Source organism: Bombus affinis, chromosome 10, assembly GCF_024516045.1.
Source record: "Bombus affinis isolate iyBomAffi1 chromosome 10, iyBomAffi1.2, whole genome shotgun sequence".
Classification (NCBI taxonomy): domain Eukaryota; kingdom Metazoa; phylum Arthropoda; class Insecta; order Hymenoptera; family Apidae; genus Bombus; species Bombus affinis.
Window position 1 is genome coordinate 1,610,039 of NC_066353.1, and position 15,280 is coordinate 1,625,318.

General features: G+C 38.3%; 1 protein-coding gene across 14 annotated transcripts in view; it reads left to right on the forward strand.

Annotated features, from left to right (window-relative positions):
* Positions 1 to 12,787, forward strand: part of LOC126921379 (LIM domain transcription factor LMO4.1) — a 479,425-nt gene extending 466,638 nt beyond the window's left edge. For all 14 annotated transcript variants that reach the window (XM_050732924.1, XM_050732927.1, XM_050732922.1 and 11 more), the window contains 2 exons: positions 6,417 to 6,560; positions 8,156 to 12,787. In XM_050732924.1, the coding sequence (XP_050588881.1) occupies positions 6,417 to 6,560; positions 8,156 to 8,315 (304 nt within the window). In that variant the 3' untranslated portion in view covers positions 8,316 to 12,787. The remainder of the gene's footprint in view (positions 1 to 6,416; positions 6,561 to 8,155) is intronic.
* Positions 12,788 to 15,280: the final 2,493 nt, after the last annotated feature.

The window sequence follows — 15,280 nt, forward strand, 5'->3', positions numbered from 1 at the left end:
CATCGTAAATTAATGAGAAAACACACGGGGACAAAATCGAGCATGGAAAGAGTTTTCTTCTTCCGCATCTGGTCGCTTCGAGCTTTTTGTATCGTCCCGCTTTCCTCCGTTCGTCCTCTATTTTTTTCTCTTCTCCCTTTTTCTCTCTCGCTCGTCTTTTTTTCTTTTTTCCGACGATCGATCCCGTCGAATGGATCACGTATGCAAAACGCCGCCTCTATCCGATGCAATTAAACGCACAACCACTCCCGTGACGCGCGCACACCGGCAAGAACTTTGTTTCATTTTCTCCTTGCACGCTTTCTCATTTTCACTTCCCCGTGTGTTATACCTGGCATAAATAATCCGGTGAATCGAGTCGACTCGCTTGTATGTGATTCGTACGCGGGAAAAACACACGGGAGTCTGCGCGGTTTTATTGCTCGATCAACGTAATTCTCTCACTCAGCGGGAATATGGAAACCCGGAGTATTAAGTAATTATAGGATTTATAGTAAATGATGAGAGGTTCCATTGTCCGACGATTTGTTTCACACTGGTTAAGTGATTAGTGATTACAGAGTAGCGTGGAAGACGTTACGATACAATGAGATTCTAAATTGAAGCATGATATTTTACTTTTATCGATAAGTTTAGAATCGAGCCTGAAAAATAATTTATATGCTATTCACCGAACTTTCGCTCTTTTTATCAAATATTCTTAATAATATTGAGATTTGAAATTTTTACATTTGGCTGCAATTTATTTCGTGAATATTTCGAATCAATAATGCGAAAACACTCTATTACTCCAAATATTCTATTATTTATCGTAATCAAAATGGAATTTGAAAAATTTCCACATTCACGAAAAGGAATCTTGTAAGAGGATTTCTGACGCAGCACTCCGAAAAAAGGAGAGTATTTCAGTTATAAAAGAGCAATGCAAAAGCAATAAAAGAGAAATAAAAAAGTAAAGATATAACACGATAAAATAGCAAAATAAAAAAAGTTCCAGTAATAAAGAAAGTTTGCAAGAACGTTGAAAAAAAATTCGAATAATTTAAAAAGCACTATAACTTCCGAACAACGAAGAATTCCAATAAATAAAAACTGAATCCTTGCAACGAAAAAAGATATATATATATCTTTTTTTATATATTATATATATATATATGTATATATATATATATATAAAATATAGATGATTTTTAAAAAATGTTGACCTCAATTTACAGAAGCAACAAAAGTCGAGGCCTGTTAGAGTCAACTTTTCCTATCAATTCTACCATCAAAAAGGGGCCTTTATCCACCATGTAACTTGCTAAACTAAAATCACTATACCCTATAGACGATTGCGACGCTTTCATCATCGATCAAATTCCGCCTCTATACATAACCAAGCAGAAAATCGAATGATTTCGTCTATTCGTCGATCCTTCATCGGATTTAAAGCTTTGAAATTTCCGCTTCGAAATTCCCGAAGATCGAAGGAGAGGCATCGCGTTATGCTCGATTCGATGTGGCCACGTATCGTTACACGGCTAATTGCGGTATAAACAGTGGACTTTACGAGGCACCAGTGTATGGCTGGCAAACATTAACCATCATTAACGAAGATATAAGGCCGCGGTATTGATGCGTCCGCGGTTTGAAGATCCGGAATGTCAAGGGAGAGTAGAGGCTGAAATGTTGAAGATCGTCGTCCCATAATCGAACACCTGACGCGAAATATTCCAGGAAATTGGCCGAGATAGCACGGCGTAATGCTAATGGATGGATATTAATCTACCCCTGGCGAATACATTTTAACTAATCTGGCGAATATCGCGAGTTAAAGTTAAGAGAGAGAGTCAAGAGAATATAGAAAGGTTGGGGTGAAAAGTTCCGTACACCGCGAGTAACCAGTTTGTGGGCAGGCCTGTTAATCCGGAAACTCTGCATCCTCGATAACGTCGATAGATGACGACATTATGTTATTATACTATCGACGATACGACGATATATATACATAAACTCATGAAAGTATTCGAATGCTTGTAAGCGTCTTTTATCAATATATGTATTATAATATATGAAACATTTTGAAATTTCATTAACGCATTTAATACAAGTACCTATATTACATACACTTATATAGAAATCCTGAAAGTATTTAAACACTTAATTATAGTTAAATAATTATCATATTATTGGAAATGGAATTTCCTTTATTGTTCAGAGTCATATGCATGTATAAATATCGTTTACTTTTTTTAAACACCTAGTACCTATACATATACGAAGAAAAAGAACGCGAAAAGGGGAGTTAAAAAGTAAAATAAAGAAAAAAAGAAAAGAAACAGATAAAGGAAGATGTAAAAGGGACGAGAAGGGAGCAAATTGAAACGAACCGACGAAAAACGCTCGACGCTGTCCGATCGAGCTGGGTGAAATATCGAAGTTCGCCCGGTGAATTAATGGGAATTTCCATCGCAACCAACGCGGGTGCGAAAGAACGCGCGCTTAGAAAAAAATATTCACCGACGCCTCGATAATATATTTTCCATTGTTGACCGCTGGCAGCGTGTCGTTTTTATTTTTTATCAAACCTGATATACGCGCGCGTACGTAGCCTAACCCCGATAAAAAAATTCGACATTTCACCCAGAGAAACTTACTAAACAGAAATTTAGCGAACATCTCTAGCATCTTTCAACCCTGCTGCATCTTTCGGATATTTCCATATCAATTGCATTTATCTGCCGTTAAAATATATTTCAAGTTTGTATAAAATACGAAAAGATTTTTACTTTATATCTTCTTAATGCATAAATATCTACGATCTAATTATCACATTTTTTCCGTGTGATCATTAAATATCGCCAATTTTTCAGTAACGCACTATATATCGTATAGGTACTTCATCAAGCCGCACCCACTTAACCCAAATATATTAACATTGATTATTTTAATTGCTCCGTAGCCTGTATTAATAACCGCTTCGAGAAAGGACCTCGCGATTATAAAGCGTGGAATTTTAATGATACACAGAACCTAAAGGGGTTGTCGCGAATTGTACACGACGAGGGAAACGTCCACGCGTTGACGCGACATGCTGCGCGCATTTAAAGATTATAGGGACCTATAAAGCTTTAGTCACGCAACGCGGTACATTTTATAAAGCCGATTATTCGGTATCTCGAGATAGCACGAAGCACCGAGGGCTTTATTTATTTCTTCGCTTTACCGGAGTCATGGCGGACCTTTCAGGAATTCGAGGCGCGGACGTTTGCCCGTTTACGCTCGACCAGATCGCCGAAGGAAACGTTCACGATGTACTTTCCTGTAAAATTGACAAAAGCTGGACCGAGACGATTGCAACGGATGAAATTTCTAAGTGTCTCTCCAGTTTCGTTAATCCTTCTGCCCTTTGGAATACTCGTATTCTAGCGCGAATTTGAATTCTGACTTTCCTTTCTGATCATTGTAATTCGTTAATGGAGAACAGAGTGATAAAGAGATAGTGTGATGATAAAGAAGGATGAGGACTTGTTATTTTGAAATTATACAGCGTTGCTCTCGAATCTTTATCATTTCGCTGGCTTATGTCTATTGTCGCTGTGAATTGGTCATTTTATTTTACTGAACTTTTTCAATTGTAATATGAAAAATATATATCTCTTGTGCTATAATTTGATTTAACAGATAAAACGTAAGAGAAAACATTATAATTTTACTAAATGGAATTATATTTGACAGTATGACGTAATATATATATGTATAAAATTTAACAATATAAATATAATACACATACACCCCCGAATATGTAGATAAATATTACCGACATGTCAACTTTTCTTTTGTCTCTGATGCAATGTGGAAATATATCTGAATGATGAGTTTTTAAAAGTACATTGTTAACCTTGTTATGTTGTTTCAATTATGTCCAACTTATTTTTGATCGTATTTTTCTAAGAATCAAACTCTTACATTACAATACAAAATTTCCACCAAGCAACTTCGGTAATCGCTCTACACAAGATTGCCCAAAGCCAACAAAAGTGACGATCTCTATGACGACAGGACTTCTTCTCGTAAATTCTTTAGGCTCCCTTTTTAACAACTAACACCATCTCTAGTTCCCGGTTACGATCCATTATATGACGTATTAATTGCGAACGACAGCAGTGAGAGAGAGAGAGAGAGATAGAGAGAGGGAGAGAGAAAGACACAGGTACAGAGACGAAGTGAGAGAAAAAGGGTTTATTAACTCGCTTGTTGGTGTAGCTAGCACGACTAACGACGACGTTTAGCCTGAAAGAAGGCGTGCTTGTTTTGAAGAGATCAAAAGGGTGGGTACATAATGCTCATTGAGCTAGCGGCTTCTGAAAGCTGCGAAATTCGCAGCGACGCATATTTCCGACTTCTCATTCCATTTCGCTGTTCTTCGTTATGCTTTTCTATATTATTTTCTTCTTTCGTTTTTTCTTCTTCTCGCGACTAGAACAGTTTGAAACGTATTTAGGAAAGGAGAGGAGGATAGATTTCGCGCGAACGAAGACGCCGCGACAATTATATATGCGACGCCTTATTATAATCGGTCTCTCTCTCCCTTCTCTCTTCTTCGTCTATTTCAACCTCTCTTCCTCTTTCTCTCTGTGTCATTTAAAGCAGCTGGAACATCAGTGGGACGACGCATAATAAGGGAGAAAAGAAAGGGAAACCTGGCGGGTTGAATATAGGATTCTACACGGTCCCTCTGTTGCCGGCCTAACCTCATTTAGTTAGAAAGTGTTTGCGCGATGAGACTGGCGCGAGGTTTAATTGGAAACGCCTCGTGTCTATCGCGTTCAAACCGGAGCCGGAGAATGTCATCCTCTGAGCCCTCGGCCGCGACCGTAATTGGTCGCCTTTCTCGCTTCATCCGACCGCCAGGATTTTCCAGGGGATACCCGCCGCCACCACCCCTCTACCCAATGATAAATTTGTATATTCGGACTAATGGCGTACCTCCAGGAATCTCGGCAACGAACATGTTTCGGAGATTCGCGACGAGTTCAAGCGATGAAGCTGTGTTGGGTTTTAAAATCTTTCCTGGGAAAGAACGGTTGATGATGTTGAGGTTGATATTATGTTCTACGTAGGCGAGACGGCTTCGATGTTATTCTGCTTGTTACAAGTTTATTTTAGAATGCAAGAGTTTTTATAATATTTAATATTACAAGAGTAATGTTACAGTAATGGGACAGGAAAGGAAAATATTGACAATGATTGTGCAACTATCCTGTAATGGTAACAATGGATTACATAATAAAAGTGGTTTTATATTAAAAGGAAGGAAGGAAAGGAAAGGAAAAGAGAAGTTGGAAAATAAAGGGAAGGAAACAATGGAGAGGATGGAGTGCAAAAGGATAGAAGAGTAAAAGAAGAACAGAACAAGAAAAGGAAGAGAAGAAAAAACTATTAAAACCTTTTCCTCATGCTAATTCCGAGGTTTAAACAAAAATTCTGCTTGTCTGACATAGGATTTTTATATTCTATGCCTCGACTAGCTCACTATAAATTCCTATGTATTAGCATTAAAAAGATCGGGTTTTTAATGAAGAAAAAGTGAAGGAAATAGCAGGTTAATTAGATTAATCTCATTTCAAAGAAATTTTTCACTAACTTAACTGGTAATGCGTCGTAACGAGTCCGGACACCATTGGAATCTATTTATTCGGCTTCGAGGGAAAATCACTTTGTTAATGCCACGATAATACGTAGAATATACATATATTCAACACCTGCCATATACATATATGGGTACTTATGTTTTTGTGAATTACCACTTTTCAGTCAACATCATTGAATTCATAATGCGTAGCCGGCATAAATGTGGACTCGTTAGTGTAGCCAGCTACGCGTATAACCCAATGAAACATTAATGAACGTAGAAATATTCGTTTTCGCGAAACAAAGAGAAATCTCGTAATTATCGGCGCCTCGTTTCGCTTTATCCATTCCTTCCCTGATCGACCTAACCCTTACTTATACAATATCGTTCCTAAAACCCATTGCCTCTTTTTACAAATTCCTTCTTATCAATCGTTCGTTATCAGCCTCTTCAACCATAAATCAAAGTCGAATTAACCCAAACAGTGAAATATATAATATATACAAGTAACAAACGCGATATTATTAAAAACAAATATTTTATATATTATTATAAAGATAATATTATTAAAGAAAATATAATAGAATAATAGACGCATTAAAGTGACGTGCTATATAGACTACACACAAAACAAATGTTCTATTTGGAAGAATATATTTTATCATAGTTCTACACATGCTCCAACTTCTTCAAACTTTATAATACCGTAGATATGGAATAATAATTAGACTTGCGGATTAATCTAATGTGTAAGTAATCAAGATTTTCGATTAATCAATATTGTTCACGATTGTTTCAGGATGTTTGGAAGCAGTGGTGCTTGCGCAGGCTGTGGCAACGCGATACCTGCCACCGAGCTGGTAATGAGGGCGGGTGGATCAGTGTTTCACCAGAAATGTTTCACCTGCAGCAAATGTGGAAATCAACTCGTTTCCGGCGATAGGTAAGATTATGAACTAATAAACGAACTTTATAAGTGTTATTGACACGATAAAGCATTAATATTCCTAAAGTACTTAGTTTTGGCTGTCACGTATGTAGGTGGAAGTGAAACATGAAGTTAGGATTTGACAAAAGTACGATCGAAATTAATAAACTAGTTTTATGAATGCTGTTAATAGACAAATTAATATTTTTGTTAGACTACGAATGTTTACGCATTTACGAAAAATGTCCAGGTAAAAATGTACCCATGATATACGATAATAATATAAAATATAATAACAATAGGTATAATAATAATAAGACTATAATGTAAAATATCAATATGGGTCATTAGTCACTAGTAAGTCCCACTTCTTTGAAAATACCAATTTGCATAAACATCCACTGTTTAATTGTTTTGAGGTATAAATTTCGGTACAAAATGGAATCGATCATATAGTAGATTTAAAGAAGTATGTATCAAGAAACGTGTATCAAAGGTTGGAATTAAATATAATCGCGATCAAACTAGAACATTCGCTTTACAAATTCGCTATTATATAAAGTGTTGAAACATTAATAACATTAGTGTCTGAATTTTTAAAGACTGGATTTTAAGATAGGATGGTATTGATCGCGGATTCAAAGGGATATCAAGAGGAATCGGTTGAGGGGTTAGGATTTGGCCGCGAATTTTGCTAGGGAGCATAGATACGACTCGAAGAGGAAACGCGGCAATTAAAGGGTTGGAAAAGAGGCGTGTCACACGGGACTGTCGGTTAATTGGTGGGGATCGCAACCGGGGATTTTGTAATAAAGGAGGAGGGACACAATTATTGCAGGCCAGTAATGAAGCAATCTTGTTTATGAGCATCGATTTCGTGGATACTCTGTGCGCACGTCGTGCTCTGCTTGATTGCCAGACATTCGTTTCGAACCACGGTTTTTGTTCGTTTGAAACGATTGTTTCACGTCCATGTTTCTATACTATCACGATTTTCGTCAAGTGTTAATGTCCTTACTGTTTTGTGGCCCCAGCGATGTTTGATATCAATAATTGATTCATATTCGATAAGCTACTTTCAATGATTGTTCCTAATTTGGATGTTTTTTCTTATTCTCGTAACCAATAATACATCTATGCTGATGTAATTTTAAATTTAATTAATCAAAACAATTAACCCCGCTATTTATCAATTTCTTAATCTTATCATATAAGTACACGATTAATATTCAGTACTCAAAAACAAATTACTTCCATGAGTACAAGAAGATGACATAAATAATACTAAATTTAAAAATTAATTAAAAAGATAACGTTTTATTCTGTTTTCCCATACATTCAGTACTTTACAAGAATTATTGATAATTACATTATGTATGATCTTTAAGATGCAGAATTTATGGTACCATATTTACCAACATGCCCATCTTTAAATATACCTCATGCCACATTGTGAGAGGGTCAGTTACATCATCTATATATCATTTATATTCGCTTTAACATGTTACAGGTCATACTTAGATAGTTGTAATGTTAAGATTAAATCTAAGGACCTACATAAATAATACGAATAACGGCAAAGATTAATAAGAATCTTTTTTCTTACACAGGTACTACCTGTTGTCCGGGTCACCGGTATGTGAAACGGACTGGCATAAAATCGTGAAATCGTCGAGCGTCGCGGCCGCCGCCGCTGCAGCGGCGGCCGGGAACGGCGGCGCACCGGTAAGAAAAGGTAAGGTTGGTCGGCCTCGAAGAAGCCGCGAATGAGGTGGCAACCCGGTCGGTCGCCCGAAGAAGGTACAAGCCTCTCCGCAGCCGACGCCCGTCGTCGTACCATCGCAGGTCGATGTCGTGGACGTCGCTGTCGGAGGGGATCCCTATTCGCCGCCTCCGCCGGGTCATCAGCAGTACCACCATCATCACCACCACCATCACCATCATCATCAGATGGCACTCGTACATCCTGGACTGGCGGTACAGCAAACACACCTGCAGGCGTCCACCTATCAGGACTGGTCTCCGTGGGCACAGGACACCTGTGATTGAACAACTACCCTCGTTGATTAACTTTATCGAGGTGTCAGGCCCGTTTCCTGGCTGAACGAATCCTCGCCCTGGTTTCGAGCGCCGCCGCTAGTCTTCTTCCTCTCTCAGTACCATCATCGTCGTCGATTCGAAGATGGAAGAAAGGAAGAATGGAGTACTAAATAGAGTTCTTACGATCTGTCATCTGAAAGAAAAGTTGTAGCGACGTTCGAATCGTGAACTCCTCGTAGCTTTGATTAGCCGATTCGCGAGCTGTCTCCTCCCGCTGAGATAGAGGAAACAAGTGATAGACTGTATCTTGTCCTGTGGATAACGCGAGTTCTGTGTACGAGTGCAAGAGGAAACGAAGGATTATCCTGGTGGACAAGGAACCTGCCCGCAATACGAGGTTCTCGTTCTGCTTGTGACCGAACTATATGTCGCTAGCAAGTACTCCATAAAGAATGGAGAGAACAATGTTTCTTTTTCGTCTTTCGACGTGCTCCGACCGATCGAACGTATCTTCGATTCGGTCTTTCGTCACGTGATAATTGTTTGTGCGCCAACGATCCTCTCGATCGCCACTTTGAGGGCGATTCAGACGAACTTCGAGCAATAGCATGCACATGTCTCGTTGGATTGCTCGATAAATTGCGCGTACGGCCACGTGCGAGAACGCTGAACGCATCCTCTCAACTGGTCTCCCCCCTTTAATCGATAATCTTTGCTCAATCACGGAGAATCGAGAATAATCGAAGCGTCCCGCGGTGCACGGACGCGTGTATCGTCGCCGACAGCAGTGTAACGCAAGTTCTCTTCGGCTCCAGTCGATTCTTTGGTACTCGTCACTGTTTAATCGAATCGGTAATCCTGTTAATCTCACGTCAGCCAATCGACAATCACTTTCACGCTTGTGTTTCGCTGCGTTTCCTCTGTAACGTGTTTGCATCCACACTTGGTACTCCCTTCTCTCTTTTACGGTTGTTTATTCGCGATATTTTGTAATCGATTTCGTTTGGTTAGCCTTTGTAAACATTATACGTCTCGTGATTGCTGTAAATCACCCCTTCCATCGTTTTAGTTCCAAGATAATATTATTTTAATCTTCGGCAAGTTGTTCGTTTTATTAACGTTGCAGCGATTATTAATCTATGGCCTATTGGCTTTGCTTTAATCTCGAGGGAAAAATATTAATAACAGTTAATAGTAAAGAACAGTTTCTCCGTTCGCAAAGGTTCAACCGATCGAAGCTTTCAAACACGTGGCTTTACGTATTCTTCTCTTCGAATAGAATTTCTAAAGCAGTCAGGACATGAAGCGGGTACGTCGAGATCTAAAATCGCGTATGTCAGAAGATCTCATCGATCTAGATAATTCGACGATTGAAATTGTCAGGTTCCGGACCTTACGAAATTATTTTTCTTTCAATGTCGCCCCCATCTCCGTCCTTGAAGCGTGGCCTCTCCCTGTAATCTCATTAAGCGTTCCTTGTTCTCGCGTTAATCGAGTCTCTCCCACGGTGAAATAAAAGGCCACATCGAGGTGAAACTGTCGAATGAGCGAAATTATTATTCGAATTTTCCTTGCCAATGCCCTCGTGGTTGGATTGATTCTTTTCCTTTTGCGAAATGTAGTCTGTATGTGCACGATTCATGAGACGTAACGCAATTTTCATCGAACAAAAAATTGTATTTATCAAACATCGCATTTGCAGTTTGTTATTAGCGTCATTTGGTACTGTAATATTCTACCCACGAAGATGAAGAATTTTTTCATTTAATATTCTCCAATAACGATGGGGAATACAATTATATTCAATTTAACAAATTCCAAAACGTCGATAGGATCTACGAAACTTTTCGTTCAGCATCAAAGCAATGTGATCGATATATTTTGTTTATTAAAAAAATTGATACGTAGGATGCACGATAAAGAAAATTTCTGCAGAGAGAAACTCATCGTCCTGAATCAAAGCAAAGTGTTTTGTCGATATTTTCTGTTTATTAAAAAGTTGATGCGCAAGCTGCACAATAAAGAAAATTCTTGTAGACAGGAAATAGAGTTGATACACTGTCGGATGACGAGAGCGCGAGCACCGCTGCCCAAGGATGCTCATGGCGAAGGATTGAAGCGTGTAACAATACTTTTTCTAAGTGGCAGGGTTTCGACATCCGTAATAAACATTTACGTAAATGTATAATCGTGAACACGTTACGATATATCTACTATCGCCCGAGTTTGTCGTCGGTTTCCGTGTCGAAGTCCCCCGTTACAAGTTGTACAAATTGTTTCCTTTTTCCATCAAGACACGCTGTTCCGTCGTCGAAGTCGACGAACCGGCAGGGAAACCGGAAACGACACAGGTTCGGGCACGTTCGAAGCTCAATGCGAAACTAAAGACACATGTTTTGGGTGTAAATCACGCGGAAACGGCTGGCTCAGTTCGCTTTATGGCGGTCTACATTTTCTTGTCGATTTCTCGAGATATGTACTGTAGAATTCTTCGTTTGACGAACGATCGTCGAGATCATTACAAAAATATATCGAACGAATTCTAACGAACATTGTGAAAAAATTCGTACATTGTATAGACCTAAATAGCATACTAGCTAATAGAAAAAGAAAAATCGTTGACAAATGATCAGTGATTCTCTAATTATGATATACGACTTCCTCTTCGAGGTTCATTCAAAGTAATAAGCTTTGTTTGTAATAAATAGAAAATATCCTTTCCCTTGTTTTTTCCCCGACGTTTTTCATATACAATGACTCGCATAGTATTCGGATATTTCGTAAAATTTGAGAATTATTTACCTTAGCATTTCTTATTTAGGAAAGCTATGTACATTAGGTAAAATGTTTCTATCAACTACAATATTTCACTATTCAACTACAGGTATTTATTCTAATATATTAAAAACAAGTCAACTAGTTAATTACAAACAATAATGTTTCGCGTACCACGTGTTCGAATATCAATGCGAGTCAGTGTATGTTTTCCGCGTTATTTTAAAATCGATCGACAAGTGCCATGTCCGAAATTTCTATAAAGCGACCGAACGACCGCCTCCGTGCCGTGCAACTGATCGTTACTCGTTTACCCGTCTCGTTCTTAGCGAAACTTTCGTCTCTCAGAACGCCGCCTCGCGCTTACGAGGATTTGAGACGAGAATGATAGAGTTAAAGAGTTAACGGAATGAAAAAGAAGTAAAAGGAGAGAACTAAGAAGAAAAAGCGGATGACGATGTTTTCAACGCTCGATCGCCGCAATGGTGCTCGACGAAAGGGATCCAAGGGAGAGCGCGTTCGTTCCCTTGCTGATTTCGCGTCGATTTCTCTTCGAATATAGCGCGCGTATTCTCCGATTCTTTCGACCCACGACGCGATCGTGCGAGAAAACGAAAACTTCATGCTCTCGAATGGAAGAAGCTCGATCGGACGAAGGAGTTGTTTGCTGACGGATCGTGTAATTTAATCTTGTACATAGGGTACATTTTGTATATTGTTAAAAGTTTGTGTGATATAAATGGTTATGTATTTACTATTAAATGCGGCGACGGGGCACCGCGCGTCCTACGATGGACGATCGCGGGTATGATGCTTCGACGGCCATCACTAGTGGATGCACGATTTCGATCATCCGCTACATTGTACGATCGAACGTTTGACACGCTTGATGATTGTGTTCGAGCGAGGTGATCATTTTCGCCGGTCTTATTCTAACATGAAACTGATTATTTTCTTTTATCTCCTTTGTATCGTTAATGAAGATTTCGGTCAATTTTTCTTTTTATCTATCTTCGTTTAAAGCGACGTGAAATTACGATTCCTCATACTTGGTTCGAAATCTTAATTTCAAGATCTATCCGCTCGTCTCGACTCGGACCACAAGATGATGGTTTCCAATATTGCGAAATGGTCGAAGAAAACTGGAAAGATTGTATACGTAGATCGCATCCATTGGTGGTGGTACGTCGAAGAACATTGTCCTCGGTTGAGCGTACACGCGGTTGGATCAGATCACGATCTTTTCGCGTTTAGTTAATTTTGTTATTTGATTTATCTCGATCTTCTTATTCGGGACCCGACGACATCTCTGAATGATTTCTCGCGTCCTCTTGTAAAATACAAAAAAAAAAGAAAAAAATACACACGACACACAGACACATACAAAACACGTTTATTAATTAAATAAAAATCACAAGTTTTTAGAACGTCGTTCGTTCATGTGAGTCACATATATATGCTTGGTCATACGTTCGATTCTTGATGTGTGTATATACGAGAAATATCACATCCGTCCCAGTTCTTCCGCAGTATACTTACACGATCATTTCCTTGGCAGTCTACTGCGAACAGACGCAGACGAGGAAGCCCAAAACGACCTCGAGGTAAGCGAACGTTACTGTCCAATTTAAGAAATTGAATCTCACGAGATATCGTACCCAGCGTGGCGAGATTAATGAGCGAGCTTTCCAAACTTTTCATGCCTCCACCTTCGGAAACTTATTGGCCGCGTTTTCGGGAGACGGGGAAAAAGTTTCTCTTTCCCCGTGGCGGAAGTTGTTTTGCCATTGAGGAAAGGACGCGATGGCAATTTCTTTTATTTCTTGGGAGAGAAAGGATCAAGGACGTTTCAAGGTCGGGCGAAAAGAGCCAGTGGAATATCTATCAAAATCATTGGAATTTTTATTAATTTATTAACCGAGTCGTTGTTAACCAGGAACTTTATAAAAGACAGATCAACTTCAGTTAAGTCGGTTTTAATTCTTGGAAACATAAATATAAAATAATTCGTTTTTAACAGCGATTACGTAAACAAGTAGCGGATTTTTAATTGAAGATATTATCGTAACTGAGAAAGTTGCAGTTTGAGTGACAAGTTGGCTCGTCTCCTCTGGTTAATAGATTAATTTGCTCTAACAATATTTTAAATATTCATCAGTTATTTTAGAATCTATAGATTTCATTTCTTTCATGCTTTCGTAGTTCTATAACTTACTTTGAAATATTCGTCTACGATGTAGTTGCCACAGTCATCGAGTAAATGATCGAATTGTTCGATAATCAATTATTATTATTCGTCTACGCGTTATCTGCTACTCATCCATCAACGATATTTTCAAAAAGGACATGAATAGATGTAATAAACGTTTATGAATAGCAATCTTGCTGAAAGTTGGCTGTCGAATACCGAACTTCAGAACGGTAATGCTACGCAATTGAGTGCAGGTATTTTGATAAAAAAGAAAAACCTATACAGGTGTCTTTGTCCCTGTACTAAGCCTTATAGGTTTGCGTAAAATTTTATTAATTGATTTTCCGATAATTGGCAAGTTTGCAAGTATGTGATTAATTGCTGAATAAATGGTGAAATAATGTAGACGGGAATTAATTTGTTGAAAGATCTAGAAGCAATCGATTTAAGGAAACTACTAGTGCGACATCTGTGGCAGACTTTAACATTACGCGGCACAGTTGCAGGTTTCTGTAAAAAACGAAACGTAGTTTTGTTGCGAGATCTTGCTACAAATCTTTTATAGTTGATTTTCATTTCACTATGGCGAGGTATAAGTACAGGTGAGTTTCATTATTAGAGATTATTAAGAAAGTATACGAAGGTTATAATATTAGCAATTTCCAACTTTACCGACTGAGATATCATCAGTGAATAACGTCTCAATATTTCTCAGTTACTTCGTGTTTTATGGAGGTTCAGTAAAAGAATTGCGGCGATCGATGAATAAAAAAAGAAATACTTAAATCGCATATGTATTTTCTAAGGCATTTTATAATCAACATTATGGAATATTACAAAAAATAACAAGTTTCAACAGAGATTACGATAGTATAAAAACTTAACGACGTATATTTCCCTCTTTCTCCTGTATTCTATTTGTAAATACATCATCATATGTGTATATATAAAATGTACATACATTACGCTGCACATTAAATCAAGACAACATTTAATAACAATAACTTGAAAAAAATAAAGCATTGCAGAAATTTATTTGACAACCCGGTGTACTTTCTTAAGTTTCTACTATAAATATGTTTATCGAATCGGAAAGATTATCTGTGAAACAATTAAGAATCCGAATATCGGACATTTCTGACAGAGAAATCTCATATCAAAGTTTCATAGCTTTGGATGTCTAATTTTTTGGAAAATTCAACGCAGCACACGGTTGCAAACGTAGAATCGGTAAACGCACAAGCGCGTGCTCGCGCGCACGCAATCAATTTTTCATGTAATCAGATTTTATTGGAACGGCTCTAATAAAATACAATGGAATTGAACATAGTTCGAACTACGGTGCACCGCGCTGTATCGTTTTCCTGGGCGTACGATAAACGAAACTATTGTACGGCAATAACACAATTTAAATACAAGCGGCGCATAAGCACCGGGGCCAGCTCCACTCGATCGAATTATTATACACACAGGCTGCAGTAATTGGCAGCCATTGGTGCCAGCAAATTCAATTTAACCCCTGTGAATTGACTTCGAAGAAACAAATCAATTCCATCTTTGTACATAGGGAAACAAAGAAGAAAGAGAACAACGCAACGTATAGGGTAAAGTAGAGTTATTCGAGTCAATTAAGCTACAACATTTTCGATATTCGATCTCGAACTTGGCACAAAATAAGCAGATTATGAGACGTTATTAGTTTATAATATGATAATGAAAAAATGAAAAA